Source organism: Pristis pectinata, chromosome 6, assembly GCF_009764475.1.
Source record: "Pristis pectinata isolate sPriPec2 chromosome 6, sPriPec2.1.pri, whole genome shotgun sequence".
NCBI lineage: Eukaryota > Metazoa > Chordata > Chondrichthyes > Rhinopristiformes > Pristidae > Pristis > Pristis pectinata.
Window position 1 is genome coordinate 2,753,093 of NC_067410.1, and position 23,504 is coordinate 2,776,596.

General features: G+C 43.3%; 1 protein-coding gene across 1 annotated transcript in view; it reads right to left on the reverse strand.

The window, feature by feature from the left end:
- The window catches only part of rab7a (RAB7a, member RAS oncogene family), a 28,651-nt gene extending 5,871 nt beyond the window's left edge, over nt 1-22,780 (reverse strand). The window contains exons 1-2 of the mRNA XM_052018451.1: nt 22,616-22,780; nt 14,705-14,766 (exon numbers count right to left, since the gene is read on the reverse strand). Of these exons, the coding sequence (XP_051874411.1) occupies nt 14,705-14,757 (53 nt within the window). The 5' untranslated portion in view covers nt 14,758-14,766; nt 22,616-22,780. The remainder of the gene's footprint in view (nt 1-14,704; nt 14,767-22,615) is intronic.
- Nucleotides 22,781-23,504: the final 724 nt, after the last annotated feature.

Sequence of the window (23,504 nt, forward strand, 5' to 3'; positions counted from 1 at the left end):
GAAGTTGATACAGTACATAGATGGGACTGAGGGAAGAGAAAGGTGATCGAGAGTCCAGAGTAAGGGGCATAAACCAGTTTGACACAGAACTACACATCATTAGTAGGTTATGTCTGCCTACACTCTCCCACCTCAAAATGAGTCAGTTGGAAACTTAAAATCTTTAAGATAGGATTATGGGACCAAGGCAGGTAAAAAGACAAGGCACAGATTGCTTAATGACAAGACCACTTGGTTTATCAAGTCAATGCCAACTCCAAAGGTGTACCCATCAGTACCATTGGGGCTCATTTCTTTACATCTAAACTTAGTTGGTGGATATCTTGTCACCACATCTACACCAAGGAGGTATTTTTTTTAAACAATAGCCCATTAACCTACCAGCAATCTATAGGAACCCAAGTGCCCTTGGAACATGCAAACTACAAAGGTCAATGCCAGGCAGCTGCACCACCATGCTGCCTAGCTGGGTGGAATAGGATTAAGGGGGCTTAATGTCATCAGCTGAAGGTCTGGCTTGGACCAAGTGCAAATCCAGTCAAATGGTCTGCTTACATTCTCAGAGACCATGCTGATACCAGAGGTTGTTGGCAGTGAAATATCAAATACAAAAAACCAAAGTGAAAAGAATATTCACAGGATGTCCTTCAAATGACTCCTCTCATTTATAATGACACTGTCCAATCCCATCTATTGATGAGAGGTCACAGGCCCAAGGCAAATCATGCTCAGATCTATTGGCATTGAGGGTATATGCAGAATGGGCAAGGAAGTGCCAGTAGATGAAGTGCATGTGCCTTCAAAAGTCTTAAGACCCCAGTTCATCGTCTCAATCAAGACAGTGTATTACCTCAATTCCATGTGCTTTAATTCTGCAGCATGAGATAGGCACAGGAGGAATACTGATTTGAGGTAGCAGGAAGTGACTAGAGGCATGCTGCAGGGGTCATCACTTGGGGCCCCAGTTAGTCAATACCCAAATCACTGGACTAAGCAAAGGAATGAAATGTAACATCCAAGTTTGAGAGAGACAAAGCTGGGTGGTTAGGAAGGTGATGCAAGCTGAGGATGCACAAGGCTTCAATGTGGTTTAGACAAGGCTAATGCAGTTTACTGTGATAAACCACCAGATCTTGGGTGTCACATCAGAAAGGTGATGGATTGGGAAAAGTGCAATGACACCTAGGCCTCCTTGTACATCAGACACCGAAAGCAAGTGTTTAGGCATGACAAGCAGTTAGGAAAGCAGACAGCATGTTGGTCTTCATTGTAAAATGACTTAATCACAGGAGCAAGGATGTCCTGCTGCAACTGTACTGGGCCTTGGTGTGAACTTGCAAATACTTTAGTGACAAAGAATGATATTCTTGCATGGGAGTTCAATTGTTTACTAGGCTAGTTCCTGGAACAGGAGACTGGGGCAGTTAGACCTCTAATGTGCAAGTTTGAGACTAGGGATTTCAAAACTACTAGTTCCATTTGAACTAGATAGACAAGTGTTCCCAATGACTGTTGCACACAAAATTAGGGTCAGCCTCAGGAATAAGGGCAAAAGGAGATAGAAATCTCACGAATCTAAAATTCTCTACCACAAAACAGACCATAAATACATTCAATGAGATAGATTTCTTCACGTCAAAGGGATATGGAGATAATGCAAGAATAGGGCTTTCAAATGTGATCAGCCATGGAGTCAAGTGGTTGCATTGGCAAAGAATCTACTTTCACCCACTTTATGTTCAGGAATATATAGTGAGGGTGCAGTTTCACAGTACAGGTTCTACAGAAGCAAGGAACAGGAACCTGCAAATACACATCCTGTATGTGGAGAGTACAGTAAGTTATACTCCCACAGGCAGGTAGCATCAGCTGGAAGAGCTTCAGGATGCAGGTTTGGTACTTTGAGAACAGTGGGCATTATGGTACCATTTGACAATCAGGGCTGATCATCCACTTCAACTGGTGGGAGGTAGCAAAGTAGAAGGGAGGGTGTTTGGTCAGTAGTGGGCTGAAGGGCCTGTTTGTGCTACATGACTAGGGCAAGTCTTGCAGCAGTTTCAGAAGTGAGATACAAATTGGATTTATAGATTGAAATGCAGAGGAAAAACTAAGTTTGACAGCTTGAATCACTTTCAGTGCTAGTCCAGTTGATAGAAGTAATGAAGAGGTCAAGAGTGATCACTACTGAAGCAAGATTTGAAGATGGGTAGGAGGGACAGCTGAATATTACTGGTCACAGGTGTTTAGATGGGCTCAAACTGCAAACAATGCTGGTTAAGGAATCAATTATTCAAGAAATTTTGTACATCAGAAAAATCAAAAACAGCAGCTGAATGCAAGAAATTGAATGCCAGCAAAACCCTAATCACTACAGTTTAGCAACACTTGTGACCACTACACTAAAATGGACTTTGTTCAAATAGTGCTCTTGTAAAAATTTGTTTAGTTTGTTTTCCTTGAGAATGCTGTTTACCGAATGCTGTTTACCTGATGCTGTGTGCCTGCAATGCTGCTGCAAGTAGGTTTCATTGCACCCATGCACACAACAAACTCAACTTTAACATAGTAAATCTCATTGAAGGGGAAAAAAAAAATCAGGGAATTCACTAAATACAAGCAAATGAGAAGCAAAGGCAATGAATGTTAGGGTCCTTGGCTGAATGGGACAGTTCAAAAGTGTATAGGAGAAAAATTCAACAAATGCTTTAATTTAAAAATATTCATTGAGGAGGCAAGAACCAGACCCATGGAGGTATGAGACTGCAGATGCTGAAGTCTGGAGCAACAAACCACAAATTGCTGGAGGGACTCAGTGGAGGGGGGGGGGGGGGGGGGGGGGGGAAAAAGAGTGGAATTGTCAACATTTCAGATCAAGACCCTGCAGCATGACTAAGTGGAAAGAGAAGATGGGCAGTAAGGAGGGGTGGGGTGATGGGCAGGTGGGTGATAAGTGAAAGCAGACAAGGTAAAGGCAGATGGGGCTGGGGGAGGCACAAAAGGTGGAGGGTGATAAAAAGGGATACAAAGGCTACATGTGCACAAATCTAAGTGAGGTGCTAACAGAAGCCATTAAGGAAGAGTTGAAGGGCAAATGGAAAGAGATGGGGAGGGGATCCATTGGGTGAAAAACAAGTTACCCGAAATTAGAAAATTCAAGTGTTCCCACCATTGGATAGTACCCAAACACAATACGAGGTGTCTAGTTTGCACTGGGCCTCACCCACCCTGATGGTGAATGCAGAGGGGCAGGTTGTGGGGGGAATGGGAAGGGAAGTTGATTGTAACCAGGAGCTCAGGATGGTCATTGTGGATAGAGCATGGTGTTCTGCAAACCAGTCACCCAGTCTGAACTTTCTCGATGTAGAGGAGACCACATTGAGAGCACCAAATATTACAGATGAGATTGGAGTGAATCTGCCTCATTTGGAAGGGCTGTTTAGGTCCTTGGATGGTGGTGAGGGAGATGGTGTACACATTTTGCACTTAGTTGCCAGGGAGGGATGAGTGGAGGGAGTGATCCCTGCAAAAGTCAAGGTGGAGGGGAGATCTAGCTAGTAGGTGAAGGGTGAGAACTAGGGGAACTTCATCTGTTTTTGTTTTGGGGGTGAGAGTGGAAGTCTGAGTTAGAGGAAATGCAGGAAGGGCTCCAACCAGTGAAAGGGAAGCCAGGTTTTCTGAAAAAGGACATTCAGATATCTTGGACTGGAAAGCCTGAGAACAAATGCAGTGGAGACAAACTGGAAGGATGGTATCCTTATGAGACAGGGTGGGAAGGGGTATAGTATATGTAGCTATGGGTTTTTAGTAAATATCAGCTCATCTCCCGAGATGGATGCAGAAGGTGGACAGAAGTTCTGGAAGTGGTCTGAATGAGAGCAGGGTGGAATTTAGTAACAATACTAAACCTAGTTTAGGGGGAAGTGAATCAGATGCTTGGGGAGTGGGTGGTGACAATTCATCTTTCTATTGCCAAACCCCAAGACCAAGGCTTAATTGGTTAAAGGTCTAATTTTACCAGGCTGAAGTTTAGCCAAAGTAGACTGGAAACTTACCCAAGTGCAGAATTTACTTTCATGTATTTGAAGGTTTGTAATAGATACCCATTAGCAAAGAAATCCCAAATCTAGACTTTTAGCCCCCTATGGATGTCAAAGAATGCTATAGGATATTGGAATTATGACATTTACCAAGATCTGTGTAGAAAGCTTGAATACAGGAAGTTAGAAAGGCAAGAGTGTATGAAAAATAATTAAGCAAAATCACAAAACCCTCCCCCACCCAGGGGGTGGAATTTACATACACATTCAGTGAGCAAGATGGAGCAGAATGTAGAATCAGTTTAAGCATATTGTTATATGCAACTTTCAGATACAGTGCTGTCACCAATTGCAGAACATGAAAGACATGGTTTTGCAGGATCACATTTCTAAAACAGGGATGTGAAACCAGCATTATAACTTCACCCTTGAATGGAGATGGGTTTAAGCAAAGGGCAGTTCACTTCCAAAAGCTTAGTTTAGAATGGGTTCACAAACTAGTCTTCAGGTAGAAGGGGGCTAAAAGGTAGGAAGTGTTAATTCAGTCCATTTTCAAATTTTGATCTTAAATTTGCAGTTCAGTTTGAGACTAAAAGGAAATTGGACAGAAGATAGGTTTCCCCTTAGCTTTGTTCTAACTTTAAAAACTTAAAGCAAACCATTAAGCTTCACTTTAGGAAAAATGCCAGGGCCATCATCTAAGCAGGTGACTAGGTGAACCATTACATTCCAGAATTTCTATTGGCGGAATTTCAGCACTACAGCTTCTAAGTGAGGACAGAGTTCCAGACAACAGAAGAGGAAGCGAGATCTCACTGCTACTAAGCAGATGGCAGCTTGTCACAAACCATCTGTTAAATCCACTACCCCGCAAATCTAGACATCAGTTCATAAGAATACTACAGGCAAGTTAAAAAGGTTCCTGTACTTGCTCAGATTCATGTTAAATCAACTCAGTCATCTGGTACCTTAATTAACTGGGCAGTGATTATTAATAGAACATCTTGGTGCCGAGATTAGGATGACTCACTTGTAGCATTTGATACAAATCTCACTGTTCTCCCAGTTCAATTTTAAACATGCTGTGAAATTACTATTTCTTACAATTTCCACCCATCTTAAAATTGAAGAGGTTCATTTAACAGTAGCAACCACAAACTAATCAAATGCCAGTCAATTTGAATTAAATTGTCAGCCCAGGTTTGGTAGTTATAGCAGCACTCATCCAGAAGAGAGCCCCTTTGGAGCATTGTGTATGGTTCTGGACTGGCATCTGCTGCATCACTGGAAGTGCCAGCTTTCAGATGGTGCTTAAATGTTTGCCCTCAGGCAACAGAGGACCACAAGCCCGTTAGTTCAAAGTTGGATGTTTCTGATGTCCTGCTTAATAGCCCATTCTTTGACTAAAGAGGCATCAGTTAACTAGATAATGCAGCAGCTTGTTCTGCAGAAGTTACCACATTTCCTCCAATCACAACTGACTACATTGCAAAAGTAGTCCATTGTCAAGATTGTGAAAGGTGCTACAGAAACCCATGTCTTTTCATTAGAGGTGTTTGCATGATCTTACTTTAGACATGTTGCAACACAACAGTTGCAAGATCATGGAGTTTAGATCAGCATAATACACTCAGGAAGGAGAGAAATGATCCATCCTGCAGTGTAACTCTAGACAATTTTATTATGCACCACTTGTTTTGCTCAGTTTGAAGGCATGATGTCAGATTTGTTTATGTGCAGGCTCCAGCTGGGAGTAAGAACCAACATAGTAATATACTGCCTTCCCAACCTGGCTTTTCACATTGTGTAACTGAATGAATACCAAGCTCATTAGTTGGTCCCCACATCCCTTAAAAAGTGCTAGTTCCTTACTGCTGGAACACATTTCAAAGCTTGTTACTGCAAATTGTCTGGCTGCAGTCGATGCTGTGGGAAAAACGAAGCAATCAGCAAATTTAAAATTTAATGAACTTGAAGGCCTGCTTATAAAAATCCCTCACTAGGGGTCAGAAGGCAGTGATCATACTAAATAACTGAACAATGAAAGGCTGCAGTAAACACCCTTCATCTAGCAGAAGAACTAGTCGTATAGTGCATTGATCAGTTACCTAATCAATACAATATCTGAAGGGGCAATGTGCTGTTGCCACATTTCCATGCTCTGCCACCCATATTGTAACACTGAATAACTATAAGCATATTTTATCCAGCAATTCCTATCATAGTCTTTGAACAGTTGCTTGCTGGGCTTAGATTTTAGTTCTAGGAAAGCCAGATTCCAGCCCCCTACCAAGCAATCAGGATCCAAGACAGAACCACACATTTTAAAAGTTGATTGGCAAGGCTGGAGACAACAAACAGCTTTAAGCAGAAATTGACTACTGGAAAGAGATGCAAGGAACAAACTAGGTAGCCCAAGATAGTCCCTTAATGAATCAGCACTAGCTGAAGCCATCCTAAACAGAGCTTTCTGCAGAGCTCAACTATTGGAAGCCATTAGAAGCCTACCCACCTGGGCTGTTCTTGACAGCTAGCAGCATCCTGCAGAGTCAGAACACAGCCAAGCAGCAAACTAATATAGAGTTGTTATATCCAGCACTAAAATAGGAAACCAAGAGGCAAAGGAATTATGAAAGATAGTTGTTAGTCTACTAGCAACTGAAAAATTAAAATCCAAATTAGTGAACATGTAAAATACTTTAAGGATAGTATGGAAGTCATTTGAGTGTAGTAAACATTTTATGCATATTGTAAAATATTGCAGCACATTTAAAAAATTGATTTCATCAGGTCAACATCTCAACATTTGTGCTGGGGGTTCATTGAAATCATTAGACCTGCACATACTTCATTTTATCAATAGCAAAAGGACGTCCAGCAACAAACAGGACTGCAACCGACAAAGCAGCTGGTTAGTGGGATAACAGAAAATGTGGATAAATGAAGACAAAAATATTCAAGGGCAGAGGCTGAGCCCAGCACTGTTGTATGAAGCAGAGATATAGCTCCCGAGAGGATAAACAAGCTAGTGTGACAAGAATTCCTCACTGACCATCACTTGGGGATGGTGACCATTGAGGCTTCCAAGAAAATAGAACATTGGTAAGCAGTGGAATGGCCATTGTGTGGCTCAGTGCAGGAGTGGGACCTTAAGGCTACGACTCAAGAGGCTTCAGTGTGAAGTGGTGGAGTAAGTGAGTGGAGGTTAAGGTAGGGTTCAGGCAAGGTCTCTTTTCTTATTGCAGTTTAGAGCACTGGGAATGGCAGGGAGGGCAGTAGTTTACTCTTCTTGCAGGATGTTGGAGTCAGGGAGACCTCCAGTGTCTAGACTGCTTTGGACAGTGTTAGGGAACTGGAGCTGGATGAACAATCATTTGGGAAACAGATGACAGACAGGAGTTACCAGGAGGCAGTTACACCAAGGTTGCAGGATACTGGGTGACTGGAGAAACAAGGACTGCAGATGCTGGATAGGTAGATAAAAAAAACACTGATACTGGAGGCCTGGCCTGCTGAGTTCCTCCAGCATCAGTGTTTTTCACTTAGCTGGGTGACTGTCAGGGGAGGGAAAGTGAATAGGCAGTAAGTGCAGGGTACCCCAGTGGCCATTCCATCAACAAGTATATTGTTTTGGATAATGTTTTGGGTGGGGGTGGGAAGAGATAATGACCTACCACAGGAAAGCCAGAAGCCAGGTCTCTGGCACCAAGTCTGACTGAAACAAATGGGGGGGGGGGGGGGGTGAAGAGGACTGCAGTAGTGATAGGGATTCATTGGTTAGGGGAACAGATAAGATTCTGTGGAAGAGAACAAGACTCCCAGATAAGTGTTGCCTCCCAAGTGCCAGGGATGTCTTGGATCAAGTCCCACAGCATTCCTAGGGAGAGGGAAAGCAGCCAGAAGTTGTGGTACACATTTGTACCAACAGATAGGAAAAGCATTGAGGTCCTGAAGAGGGAATACAGGGAGTTAGGAAGGAAGCTAAAAGCAGGACCTCAAGAATAGGAAGATATGGCAGATAAATGTGTGGTTGAGGAATTGGTGGAGAGGGCAGTTTCAGATTTGTGGATCACTGGAATCTCTTCTGGGGAAGGCATGACCTGTACAAAAGGGACAGGTTACACCTCAACTCAAGAGGGACCAATGTCCTGTGGGCAGGTTTGCTAGAGTTGTTGGGAAAAGGAAGGGAGGAAGAAACAAAAGACTGCAGATGCTGGAATCTGCATGAAAAACACTGATACTGGGGAAACTCAGCAGACCAGGCAGCATCTGTAGAGAAAAGCAGGTGGTCAATGTTTCAGCTCAGGACCCTTCAGGTAAACCAGGTTGGCAGAGCAATGGGAACCAGAGATATCAGAAGATGGACCAGTTGGTGTAGAGGTAGATGCATTATGCAGAGAGACTGAGGAAGGAGAAAATGGATAGATCATGAACAGTTCCATGGGTTGAAATGTCTTGTCTTTGACACAAGTATTCTGAACAAGGGTGATGAACTCAGACCATGGATCAGTACATGGAATTACAATGTTGTGGCCATTACTGAGACTTAGCTGTTACAAGGCCAGGATTGGTTACTTGATGTTTCAAAAAGGGATAGGGAAGGGGGTAAAAGAGGATAGGGAGTAAGAGAGGATAGGGAGTGACATTACTAATCAGGGATAGTACCACAGCTGCAGAAAGGGAGGATGTCATGGAGGGATTGTCTACCAAGTCAGTGTGGGTGGAAGTTAGAAACAGGAAGGGAGCAATCACTATTGGGAGTATTTTATAGGTGCCCCCAATAGCCACCCAGGACATAAGGAGCAAATATTGGAAAGATGCAAATAGGGTAGTTGCCATGGGAGACTTCAACTTCCCTGATATTGACAGGCAGCTCCTTAGTGCAAGGTGTAGATGGAGCAGAATTTATTAAGTGTCCAGGTTGACTCTGTGGTTAAGGCAGCATATGGTGTATTGTCCTTCATCAATTGGGGAATTGAATTTAGGAGCCGAGAGGTATTGTTGCAGCTATATAGGTCCCTGGTCAGACCCCACTTGGAGTACTGTGCTCAGTTCTGGTCACCTCACTACAGGAAGGATGTGGAAGCCATAGAAAGGGTGCAGAGGAGATTTACTAGGATGCTGCCTGGAATGTGGAGCATGCCTTATGAAAGTAGGTTGAGGGAACTCAGCCTTTTCTCCTTGGAGTGACGGAGGATGAGGGGGGACCTGATAGAGGTATATGAGAGGCATTGACTGTGGATAATCAGTGGCATTTTCCCAGGGCTGAAATGGTTGCCACAAGAGGACACAGGTTTAATGTGCTGGGGAGTAGGTATAGAGATGTCAGGGGTAAGTTTTTTTTTACTCAGTGGTGAGTGTGTGGAACAGGCTGCTGGCAATGGTGGAGGCAGATACAATAGGGTCTTTTGGATAGGTACATGAAGCTGAGAAAAATAGAGGACTATGGGTAAGCCTAGTAATTTCTAGGGTAGGGACATGTTCAGCATAGCTTTGTGGGCCAAAGGGCCTGAATTGTGCTGTAGGTTTGATGTTTCTAAAGGATTCCTGACAGTATGTGGACAGGCCAACTAGAGAGGCCATACTGTATCTAGTACTAGGCAATGAACCTGGTCAGGTGACAGGCCTCAGTGGGCAAGCACTTCAGAGACAGTGACCACAACTCTGACCTTGTGCATAGCCATGGACAGGGATAGGAGCAGACAATATGGGAAAGTTTTTAATTGGAGAGGACTAATTACAGTGTTAAGCAGGATCTTGGGAGTGCAAATTGGGAAACCAATATTTTCAGGGAAATACACAGAAGAAAATACTAAGAAGGTGGCTGTTTAGGGAACACTTGCATGGGGTTCTGGATAGGTTTGTCCCACTGAGACAAGGATTGCAAGGTAAGGAATCAGTTGACAGAGGAGAGGTGAAATATTTAGTCAAGAGGAAGGAATCATACTTAAGCTTTAGGAAGCAAACAAAAAAAATCAGGCAGGGCTTGAGAATTAAGGTAGTCAGGAAGGAGCAACTTAGGAGAGCTAGAAAGGGACTCAAGGCCTTGGTGAATAGAATGGCAAGGTGTTCTACTTGTATGTGGAACAGGAGATGACTAGATGGTAGGACTGCTCAGGAATAAGGGGAAACATGTATCTGGAGGTGGAGGTCCTTAATGAATACTGCACTTTAGTGTTCACTAGGGAGGGGGACTTTGAACAAGAGGTCAGTTAGAACAGGGTAATGTGTTGTAGTATGTTGAGTAATGAGGTAGTGTTGGAGCTTCTGAAAAACATTAGGATGAACAAGCCCCTGGGACTGGATGGGATATACCCCAGGTTACTATGGGAGGCAAGGGAAGAGATTGCTGGGGCATTGATGATATTTGCATCCTCCCTGGCCACAGGAGTGGTACCAGGAGGATTGCTAATATTGTTCCCTTCAAGGTGGTAGTAGGGATATTCCTGGGAATTATAGACCAATGAGCCTTGTGTCAGTGATGGGCAAGCTATTGGAGGGGATTCTTAGGTACAGGATTTACAAGCATTTGGAGAAGCAGTCTTATTAGGGATAGGCAGCATGGCTTGAGAGGGGCAGGTCATGCCTCATGAGCCTGACTGAGTTGAGGTGACAAAAAGAGATGAGGTGGAGTGGTGAATGTGGTGTATCTGGACTTTAAAGAGGTTCCCCATGGTAGGCTCATCCAGAGAGTCATGAGATTTATGGAGACTTGGCTGTGTGGATTCAGAATTAGCTTGCCCACAGAAGGTAGAAGGTCATAGTAGACGGAGAATACACTTCCTGGAGGTCAGTGACAGGTGGTGTTCTGTCCCAGGACCCCTACTGATTTTTATAAACGACTTGGATGAGGAAGTGGAGGGATGGGTTAGTAAGTTTGCAGATGACATGAAGGTTGGAGGGGTTTGTGGATAGTGTAGGTTGTCGTAGGTTACAACAGGATATAGACAAGATGCAGAGTTGGGCAGAGAAGTGGCAGATGGAGTTCAATCTGGAAAAGTGGGAAGTGATTCACTTTGGAAAAATGAACAAGGTGGAGTAAGAGGTTAATGGTAGGATTCTGAGTAGTGTGGAGGGGGATTTTGTGATCCAAGTCCATAGATCCCTCAAAGTTGCCACATATTGATAAGGTTGTTAAGGCAGCACATTGGCCTTCAATTGTCAGGGGACTGAGTTCAAGAGCCATGAGGTAATGTTGCAACTCAAACTCTGGTTAGACAACACTTGGAGTACTGTGTTCTGGTCTCCAAATTATAGCATGTGGAAGCTTTAGAGGGTGCAGAGGAGATTTACCCAGATGCTGCCTGGATTAGAGTACATGTCTTATGAGGATAGGCTGAGCAAGCTAGGGCTTCTCTTTGAAGCAACACTGGATGAGAAGTGACTTGATAGAGTGGACAGCCAGCACCTTTACCCCAGTAGTAGACAATACCAGAGGACATCCATTTAAGGTCAGGAGGAGGAATGTTTAGGGGAGATGTCAGAGGTAGGTTCTTTACAGAGTGGTGGGTGCCTGGAGCACTGCCAGGGGTGGTAGTAGAGGCTGATACAATAGGGACATTTAAAGAGGCTCTTGGATAGGCACATGGATGCAAGAAAAATGGAGGGTTATGGGCTGTACAGAGAAAAGGGTTAGATTGATCATGGAGGTGTACATTTAGTCACAACATGGGCCAAAGGGCCCATACTGTGCTGTACTGTTCTATGTTGGCAGGGTGGAAACCCAAATACATAATACCTCAAGGGGATAACAACCAGCAGTGACTCTTCCTATTCCTGATACAGGGATCAAATGCCAACTTGGATGTACTTTACCTGATTGAATTTTTGTAGAACAGACTTGTGAACATACCAAGTTTAGTAAATTTTGCATCTTCAACTTCTTGCTCCCATCAGTTCATTTAATTAAAAATCAATTTAACTGTTCAATTCTGTGTGGCCAAACTCAATTTGTATGCAATTTGCAGGTAGCTATGAAAGGTGATATATCAGATGAAGACAGAATTCTCAAATGTCCTTAGTGCAGAATGAGAGGCTCATAGCACAAAACTTAAGACAGATGAAATGCCTGGGTCAGCACATCGGGAAGAGGCAGGAAAATGGGGAGCAGTTTCCACCCCCATGCTGCAGATCTGTGGAATATTTCCAACCAATGTGTTTTGTCACCAAGAATAAGCCATTCACTCCAAAGCTTAGATCCCATTCAAGATCATGATATCTGACCCAAATCCATTGATCTATTACTTTAATTTGAACTAAAGTTTACAAATGCCATTTTCAGAAAATACTGCAGTATTAATGGATGCCAAATTGTTTCCCAAATTTCATTCCAAAAGCCTTAGCCATATCGTGAACTATAACCCTAGGTACAAGCCCTCAGTTTCTCCCATTTAATCTTTAGGAATATCCTAACCTTTTCATGCATGTTTCCCCTTGCTTGAATGCTTCCACAGGTAATCTACACTGCACTCCAAGGCCAATACCTCAACAAGGCATTCAGCCCAAAACCATTTAGTACAGGAGGTACAGTGGAAACAGGGTTTGGATAGTAGCAAAACAACTTGCACTTTGTATTCCACAAGAGGCCAATATTAAATTTAATCTTAACTCCACCTACACCAACAGATGTTACGGTTAGCGGTACTTGTCTACATTTGATGTAGTACTAAATTCTCAGTACTTTGTTCACAGCTTAAAATTGAAGGGGTGCAAAACAATTTAACCACATCAGGGAAACCCAAGCTATAGAATATTCTTGTACTGATACCTGTGACCACAGACCTATGTGCTTTGCTGGGGTGGGAACTTAGTAGGAACAGTACAAGAAAAAACAATACAATTCTATGCCAGTAGAGAATCTCCTAGGAGTATGCAAGGAGGGTTTTCCATAGGGCTTTAATTTTTGTACTCAAGATTTACACAAATAATCACCCTGCGATCTGCTTTCTTACACAAAGTGAGTGTTTTAATCACAAGTACAGGCAATTCTACTACAAACAATAGTTATGTAGTTAAGAAACTTTATAGAGAGACATTGAAAGTAACTACAGCCTGTTCTGCTACAAAGGACAGATTTAAACAGGTTCCTCCCTCACCCATCATGCTATAACCAATGCAGCCCATGTAGTGTAAATAGCATTCCCTAATCCATTAATCATGTTATAACCAATTCATGTTATGGAAATGTTATAGCAGAACTATCTGTACATATATCCCTATATTACAGAGGAATTAAACTATTTCCTATTAAACTATTTTCCATAATGCAAGCCCTTAAGTTGTCAATTTCACATGGTTTTTAATTTCTTATCCTGCAACAGCTAATTTTTTAGTAATGATTTGAATTCTGCAAGGGCAACTTTGTTACCCAAACTGCAGCAACTGATGGTACACCATACAATTCCACCCTTTAGGCTTAATGATCCAGTTTCCCTGCACAATTTTCAATTACTTAATTGGTCTGTATATTGAAGTGACAATTTCCCCCTATCCTTGTCATTGGCAAAGATATGCCAGCTTTTAATCAACCAGGTTGTTTACAAATAGGAGTGGAGGCCCCAATTTGCGACTCGTTGCAAGCTGCTCTGCAGATCTACTCATTACTTCTACTATCATCATTCTACTCTTTCAAATCCAAATTCTATGTCTCACTTTATTCTGCATTGTTCTTTCTCTTTGTACTACCTCAATGCACTGAGGTAATGAAATGATTATGCATGCACAGTATGCAAGACAGGTTTTTCCACTGTACCTCAGTACATGTGACAAACCAATTTAACATAATCTTTGACATCTCACCAAGGCAGGGATTATCCTGCTCATCTTCAACCACTAACCAAGTCAACTTGCTTTCTCCACAAGCTTCAAGTGAGCCAAAAGACTGCCTTCTGAAAGCCCATAAATACATCATAGACTTAATCTAGAAAGCCATCAAGGACATTATGTGGACAGTGTAGGGCCTGGGCTTTTCATACAAGTCTTCAGCAAAGTGTCTCAGAAAGCATTCTTCCATCAATTAGTCTGTTTATTGATTCTGAACACTAGACAGATTATTGGATGACAGCTTTATGAATCTGCAGAACATTGGTCTGCACTATGTTAGAGGAAGAGATGTACTGGATTCTAGGAGGGGGTTGATAGGATAGACATTTCTTCCGGCTGCAGTCTGGAACGTGATATTTTTGGGGGGGGGGGGTGGGGGTGGTGGTGGTCAGGGGGAGGAAAGAGTCGTCACTTAGGATAGCCAAGCATCCACAGAAAAGTACATCAGGGCAAGATTGTTTTTTTTAAACTAAACATAATGTGGGGTGTTGGGACCCAGTAGGAAACATACTCTTGGTACAGGATCAGCCATAATAGTAAGTGAAGGAGCAGGCTGCTGGTCTACTCCAGTAGAAGTGAATAAGTGTTACTGGTTCAAAGTCTTAGTTTTTAAAAAAAATTGCATAATACCTTAAGTGAGGGCAATTTCACTGCCAAGCAAGATTTCAAATTTAGCCAAAATGGCTTCATATTCTAACTTAGAATCTTAGACAAGAACCAGTAATATAGTACAGTTGATTAGGTATCCAACTATTCGTCAGTAATAACGTGGCTTCTGTGACCAATAAGCTAGCAACATTTTTATTAATGGTGGAAGTGGTATTTAGACCACAAAACATCCTTACCCTGAATCTCCCAAGATGATGACTTTCAGCAAAACTTTCTTCCTAGATGTCATCTTTCAAAGCTGGAAGAGAGGTAGACAGTTTAGATTAAACATTTTAATATGTAGATCATTTGAGTTTAAGGAATTTTGCTTCCATTGCCTCCCACCCCCAAAAAAGTTGCAGTTAGTGATATTGTTAAACCAATTTAAAACTTCTGTACATTTCAGGTCAGCTTGACAATGGTTTGTGGATGAAGGGACCCATCACTCCTACTTTGTCAGATTCATCATCTCCAGTACCTTACTATGATCGACTGGATACGCTTAAAAGTATAATCACATCATTCAATAGAATCTGTAGGAGAGGAGACTATCTGGCTTGCATCCTTTAGTAGAGGTACTTTTTCTGGTCTTATTCCACTAAGAACCCATCCAGTTCTCTTTTGAAGGTATTTGCATCATTTGGATGAATCACTGGGCAGTTTCACCTTGTGTTTGCAAGCAAGCATTAACCCCCAGTAGTGCATTACCCATCATATCCATTCAATGTACCTTTAGGAATTCCAAGTACTATCCTGTAAACACTAGTTCTTTGATGAGGAATTTACAAGGAAGTTTTGTTGATTGAAGTGGGCTAACAGCTTCAGTGAGATTAACAGTATCAATGTTAAGATTTTTGGCTATGTACATTACTTCAAGATTTCTACACAAGACAGACTGCCATTCAACCATCACTGCTTTAGTTCACTCACATTACTGCATAGGTACATCTTATACAAAGACAAACAGACTGCAGGAAAGCTTTTACTTCAGTGATGAAGGACTTAAGCAATTCCTCCCCCCTCCCCACCTTTTGTTCTGGAAAGCAGTTACCTTGGTACATTCTGCTGTAGAGATATGGTACTAGGATGTTATGCAAGAAGCCACTCAACTGGTAGGTGGCATATGTGACCAAAACAGGTAGGTCAGCATGGCACTTAATCCCAACAAACTAGGCAGTGCATTGTTGTGAGCATGTGCATTGTGCCCCTGAAAGAACATCCTGTTACCTTCACTAAATCATGTGCCCAACAATGGAAGGCTTTAAATACAAAAGGTAACTCAGGAGACTAGTCTCCCCAGTTTTGTCAAAGCTTTATGTACAATATGGAGAAGGTGCAACTACCACAAAAAGGTGCTGGAAACGTGTTAGGCAGCATCTACAGAAAGAAACAACCCAATAGTTGTAGCTTTGATTTTAACCCCAAAATGAAGTTCATAAGTAGAGCAGTCACTTAATCCATTTTTCCATGAAACACTTGCCCCCATTAGTGTAACTTTATTACACAAAAGGAGATCATTTAGTCCAATCCTGTCAGGCCCATTCTGTCTTTGCTCACTTTTAAAACCAGGGTACAAGAAAGCACAAGGAAATAAACTCAAATGGCCCTCCAGCTCAATAACCTACTCTGCGACAGAGCATTGTTACATTTTTCTCCTTTACCCATTATTCCAACAGGACAGCCAAACACAAGTGGACTCCAGGTCTCTAATGGTTAGCACCATGCAGACTAATCATTTAGTAAGTCAACTGCCAGAAGTAACTTCAAATCTGATTGGGTCATTGTACTAATTTGTACTGTACATTAAATTGATGCGCTTCTGTACAGGAAGTCTTGAAGGGTAATTCCAGCAAAGTAAGTGGAATGCTTCCTTGACAATTATAGAATAATGAACTCTAGTTCAGAGTAGTGTACAAATCTGCACACACTTTACTTGACCATTGGTACTATCAGAATGGTGCATCAAGGTGAAACACTAGTGAGGTGGGTAGCATTTGCAAGAGAATTTACCTATAAACACTGCCAGATCAAAAATCAAGGTAAACTAGCTTTATATCAAAGCAGAACTTCAACACAAGACAATTAGCAAGTAGTTGTAGCACACGTAGTAAAATTGCAAACAGCTTCTTTTGATTGGAAAAGAACTGATTTTTAAAGCTCCCCTCTGATTAAGCAGAAGGGGTTCAGGAAGCAATTACATAACCAAGAGTTTGGAGAGAGAAGACTGAGTAGTCAAAATTAGATATCCACAGATCCCCAAGGGTTGTAGAGCTAAAATGGGAGTTGCACTGATAAAGGATAGATTGGAAATGTTAAAAAGGCACTGTTGAATTTGGGTAGTGGTCATCAAGCACATCTGTACCCTATTATGGAATGAATACTGTGTCACACAAATAAAGGGCAAATGTGCATAGATAAGTAAACTATTAAAGTCAGGAATTTAGAAAAATCTTAGTGAAATTATGGGTGGAAGGTGCAGTAGACTTGAACATTGTTCATGTAAATACAGGACATTCTTTGTTGCACCCCATCTAGATTTCATCACATTAAGTTGCAAGTGGCAAACTTGGACATTATGAACGGAAGTCAGATTTGCTGAGAATAAAGGTACCTCATTCTAGAATGTGTACTTGAAGTTTGGCAAGGGATGCATAGTAGTTTGGCAAGATTTATCCCATACAGCTGCATTAACATAGAATAATACATTATGGGCTGTTCTCAAAGACACCAAAACACATCAACTGCTTCTATGATACTTCAGTCTGCCTAAAAATTTAGCTTCTTGCACTGAAAGACCAACCAGATATTGCCAACTGACACACTTAAAGGGCCAGGACATGCCAAGGGTCACAATGAAGCAATGCAACTGATGCAAAGCTCTAGTAAGGAAAGTCAGTTTGAGGCCCACTTGCCATTGCCTGCTCAGTCACGGGAACCCAAGTGCTCATGTGAAGGAAAATAATTGCTTCTATAATGCAAATCTTGTAAGCAAGTGGAATGATGAATTGTAAAGTAACTGGTAAGATGCTGTACCATTTGTAAAACTGAATGAAGTACATTTTCAAAATCCCATTCTATCCAAAGCCTCTAGGTAATACAAAAGGATTTACCAAGATGGTTTGAGGGATGGTAGATTTCAGACCTGGAAAATGCAGCTACTCAGACTAGGAGATATGATACAATGATCAGGGTATTAGACAGAAAACAGATGTTAAGAACAGGTACAAATTGATGGTGAAGAGGGATGAGTAGCAAGATTCATGACTGTTAGATGTATTTGTCAGAACAAGGGGACAGTGGTAGACCCAACTGCTCTACAAGGAGCTGGTAGATTCAATGGGCTAATTTGTCTCCTTCACACTGGAGTTTTTTTTTGCAAGAGTAATGCTATTAAAAGTTGAACATGTTACAAGTGTATAAGCAAGGCCATAAGTGAACCCTCATTCTTGCATCTCACCTTCAACTACCTTCCCCACGGAGGGGGATTTACAAGTTGTAGAGCCTGTATCACAACTCCAGAACCACAATCCCAACTCCAGGACACAGATTAAGTGGGAACATGTAGTTGCTGAACTTTACATTTTTGCCCACTTCTCTGAACACATCAAGAATGTGCTTTGCATTCAGCAGCAGAGGATCTGCCTCCTGACAATCAAGATTCACAGCAAGCCCCTGTGGAAATGTCAATCACCTTCCAAAGGAGGGAAAGGCAGACGATGTAAGAAAACCATTAACAGCACAGCCTTTGGCCAACTAAGGACGGTCTGAAAATGGACCTGAAGCCTAGCAACAAAACAGAATTACTGAGTAACATTCCCTCTTTTATGAAAGTGCTGACAAATATAGTCTCTGCAAAAGTACAGCAGATCTCAACCAACATTGATGCTTTAACAATATTTAACCAGCTCCATTCTCCAAAATATCCTTAAATAACCCACATCTCCCTGGTCTGTGACCTCAAAATGGAGGAGCAGCAGCAAAAAGAACCAAACACCTTACATTTTTAGGAAGGTAGGTGGTATGTACAAATGGGAGTGCACAATTTCCCAAATAACCTAGACAAGCACCAAAGCCCCAGCACCATGTTAGTTTGCATAGCATTCAGCCACCTTCAAACTCAATGCAAGTGGAAGTGATTCCCAGCCTAAGGACTGCACAAGTTTATGACAACTATCAGAACATTGTATTGAAACCAAATGCTGCTAAAATGGGCCAACGGTAAATGTTCACAACTTGGGCTTTGCTGCAGCATTATTGCAAATTGCAGATTTTGAGTGTCAACTGTTTTAAACCCACATCCTCACTTTTTAAAAATGCCAATTTAAGACATTTCAAAAGGCATCAACAGGAGCAAGGTGACAAGATGCATCAGCCTGCCACTGATTTCACCATGAGATTCCATGTAGTCCAGTTTGATGAGAAAAGGGCCTCCACAGAGCAGATCATTCTCATGATAGTGGTAGTTTTCAGTAGCTTCTTCCTTAAGGGCTGTAGACCAGATCTGTTAAGACAAAAAAATCCCTACTGTTTCTCCAACCATTTCAGGAAGTTGGCTTCCATTTTAAAAAGTAAAAAACCAGCTGCAGATGCTGGAAATCAGAAAACAATAATGGAAACATTTATCAGGTTAGGCAACACATTGAAGGATTCTTTGACCAACATTCTCCTTCCACAGAAGGTCTGACATGAGTGTTTCCAATGTTTAATTATTTCAAAACCAGCCACTTGAAAAAATACAAGAGCACGTGTCATGATTACTGCATGGATAAGGAACTCAGACATGGGTAACTACACAAACCAAATGCTTTGTTTTCTTCCATGTGAAACTTCCACTGGCCATTTAAGTGCAGAAAAAGTTAGAAGTTATCATTCGATCTACAAAACTATCCAAGTACACCAATTGTTTCTTGGTACCAGGTTGCATTCTCAAAATAATCCTGCCTTTGAGGAATCAACTGGCATGTCAATGTCCAATTTGCACTGGTAGGGCACTGCATCTCAATTATTAGGTTCAGATTAAAGTGAAGAGGCTCAATTTGTACTGAATAGGCAATGAATTGGTTTTGTACCAGGTGTCTTAGCCACCCACCCCTTCCTCAATGAAGTACAAGTATGCTTAGTTGTATGCACTTATGCATCTTTAAGAATCACCTTGGATGTGACCCTTTGAAAATAACCCAACACTTTTCATCTGTAAAGTTGACTCAGACAATTCTATTGTATACTGATCTTAACTGCAATAGCAAAGCAGCACAACAGATGAGAATTGAACCCAAATAGTGTATTATGCATTTTTCTTTATACACCCACTTCCCAGCTTAGCAAGCTCTTGTACATATTTAGATTGACTAGCACTGCTACCAATGTACTAATTATTAAAAACATTTGTCAGGAAAAGACAAACCCAACATGTAATATGGTACAAGAACAGAAGGAAATCAGGGGGTCAAGCAGCATTCATGAAGGCAAAAAGTTGACATTTCAGGTTGAGACACTGTCAGAATTGAGGGAGAATGAGAAAGACAGTGTATAGCAGTACAAGAGGGGAGTGGGATAGAGGCTGGTAGGTGATGGGTGGAACCAGATGAAGGGATGATGGGGTAGATGAAGCCAGCCAGTGGAGGGGTTGGGTAGTAATATTTACAAGACAGATAAAATACCATGAATTTTATGATCAAAAGCTGATCAGTCTTCACTATTCCTGGAAACCAAAATTAAAAGTTTGTTAGAAGGATGGAAACTGACAGCAAGCTACAAAATTCAGCTTGCATCATGCAAAACAGGAAACAGGCTATAGATCTGAACAGGGGATCCAATACAGAACCAGAAGTCCACAGCCAACACTCAGCCAAGGCATCCTTATCCAAAGGGGAGCTTTACTGCTCCCAAATCTTTACCACAACCTGTTTTGTGGTTAGCAACCAGTGTTAGTTGCAGCTTGGCGGGGGGGGGGGGGGGGGGGGGGGGGGGGCAGGAAGCAAGGAATTTTAAAATTCAGCTGTAATTATCCTGGAACCACTACCAAAAGGGAACTAACTACCCTGGATAGTCAGTACCTTTGATTCCAGCTGAAGTTACTACTGTCACGTGAGCAGTGACACCAAGGACTCCCCTACAGCTGCTCCCCACTGCCACATTTTACTGGAACATTTTAAGCTAAGCTTTCCCCCGTTCTATTAATAGGCTTGCACAAATCAGAATCATTCTGCCATTTCATTAATGAACAGGCCACATGTGGACAGCTGTACCCCACGCGGCTGTACGCTTCCCATCTTCCAAGCACAGCTAAAATGAAGAGCTTTGACTGCACACAATGTCAGAAGGGGAACAAAAAGCCATCTTAAATTTAACTCTGCAGTGCCACTACAAAACTGAATCAGTGCCCGAAAGGTTTGATAACCTGTCCACGGAAACCATCTTGATAATCCTATGGTAACTTATAAATACAGGTCAGTGTTATTCAGAGACAAGTCATGTGTTTCATCAGTTGTGAGAATCACGAGGAGCCACAGCACCGTGAGTTTGGCCACGAAAACCACACCCGATCTTTCCTATTGGGTAAAGGGTCCAACACACATCACATCTGACAAGGTAGCTTCCCATTGGCTCAGTTAGCCATCCATCATCCAGTAGCCTCACAAAGCAAGTAAATAACTAGTCGAGGCAGCAGGACACGGACAGATAGATAAAAGGACAACTACACCAAGTAGCAGATGAGTGATCAAGAGTTAAGCTAAGGTTACAACCCGAAAATCCACATCTGATCAGCATTTAGATTTTACTCAAATCTCTATTCCAATCCAAAATCTTCCCGAATACAACAAAAACAAGCAGCTAAATCACTGCTCGAGGGTTAATAAACACCTTCAAACGTTAAACAAAGATACTGGCCAACTATCTCATGTGGCTCAGCACCAATTAATTTAGCAAGGCTTTGAGACAGATCACAAAGAAACAGGGCCTTCAGTCCACCTTGTCCACGCCAGATGTTAAGCACTCAGCTACAATTTTATTTACAACAGGCCCATAGCCTGCCATGTCACGGCAGTTCAAGAGCTCGTTTAGATACTTAAACGTTGCAAATACCCGCTTCCACCAGCCTCTCAGGTAGTACATACCAAACTCCCACCATCCTAGGGGGTGAACCAATTCTTTATACCCCTTCTAAAACTCTTATCGTTTAACTTAAGGTCCTCTGAACACCTCTGCTATGGGGAAAAGATTTACTAACGCCTCCCCTGTGAATACAGCACGAAGAGATATTTTGTATAATAAAAAGCTACCAGGTACAGAAGGTAGCTGTAGTTGCTCCTTTACAATTACTGGACTGTAAACATTTTAAGGTGTGGTTACTAAAATATTATTGCCTATTCATCCTGAAGACTGTAGGCAATGGTGAGAATTGCTGAAAGCACAATAGCTCACATATTCAACACCTCAAACGTTTAGTAGAAAGCAGTCTCACATTTAATAAGCCTTAGAGAACATAACAAACACAGCAAGACCGGGACAGAAACAAAACTGCACACTCGCACGGCGTTCTATACCTTCAAGATCAGTTTTGCAACTAGAAGGCGGTGTTCGTGCAAATGAAGCCTCAATACATATTAGAGATTTAAATGTAAAGAGCCATCAGGAAAGGCAGCCAGTGCATCACGCCACTGGTGATGCGTTTGCTTGTTGTTGCATGAAATGATTGTTAAAAATCGAGAAGGGGGGGGGGCGCAGACGGGAAGCGCGTTAACATCGGATGCAGCGGGTTTGCTGCTGCTGCTGGCGTTGCACAGTCCGGCCCGGGGCTCCAGCGCCTGTCAATCACCCGGCCCGGGGATCGAGCGCCTGTCAATCACCCGGGGCTCCGGCACCTGTCAATCACCCGGCCCGGGGATCGGGCGCCTGTCAATCACCCGGCCCGGGGATCGGGCGCCTGTCAATCACCCGGGCCGTTGCTAGGCGGCCCAGGAGCGCGAGCGCAGCCGTTGGGCGCGCCCCGGGCCCGCGCCTGCGCCGCACCCCCGGCGCCCACCGCCAGCTCCCGCCGCCGAGCAGCCGGGAGCGGCTCCAGGCGGCGGCGGCCGCCGAGAGCCCCCCCCCCCCCGGACACTCACCTGAGACCGCAGGGAAGGTGGGCTGAGGGGGGGGTTTGCCGACCGCTGTCGCTGAGCCGCCGCCGTCCGACTGAACCTCACTCGCTGGCGAAACTGCGGCTCCGGCTCGACGCTTATCACCCGGAGGCTGCGTCACCAACCCTGACGGGGAGCGTCCCCTTGCGCGTGACGTCAGACGCAGGCTCCGTTCTTCCCCCCCACCCCACCCCCAGCACCAAAACTACCGGCTGCGGAGGCGGGTGGCACCGCGGGGTCCTAGCGCCGGTCGTCGTGCGTCGTGCGTCGTGCGTCGTGCGGACAGAAGCAAAATCCTGCAGCTGACGGAGAACTGAGATAAAAACTAAAGGCTAGCAGGAACGGTCGGACTGCCTGTGTGGAGGGAGAGACGGGAGCTCGGGAACCTTTCATCAGCACAGGGAAAGGTTAGAAGTGCAACACGTTGCAGAGAAGAGGGAGGGAAGGAGGGAACCGAGGCTGGGAGAGGGTCAAGAGACTGGGGGACTCAAATGATGGTGGTGTGGGCTGGAAGAGGAGCAGTGACGACTTGGAGTTAGCTGGCCTGTTCCTGGTTACGGTCAGAGTCATGCAATCTACACAGCACGGAAACAGGCCCTTCGGCCCAACTCATCCAGGCCGGCCAAGATGCCTACCTGAGCTAGTCCAATTTGCCTGAGTTTGGCCCCAATCCCTCTAAACAATTCCTGTCCATGTACCTGCTCAAGCACCTCTTAAACACTGTAACTGTACCCACCTCAACCACTTCATCTGGCAGCTTGTTCCATATCCCCGCCACCCTCTGGGTGAAAAACTTGCCCCTCAGCTCCCCTTTAAATCTTTCCCCTCTCACCTTAAACCTGTGCCCTCTAGTTCTGGACCCCCCTACCCTGGG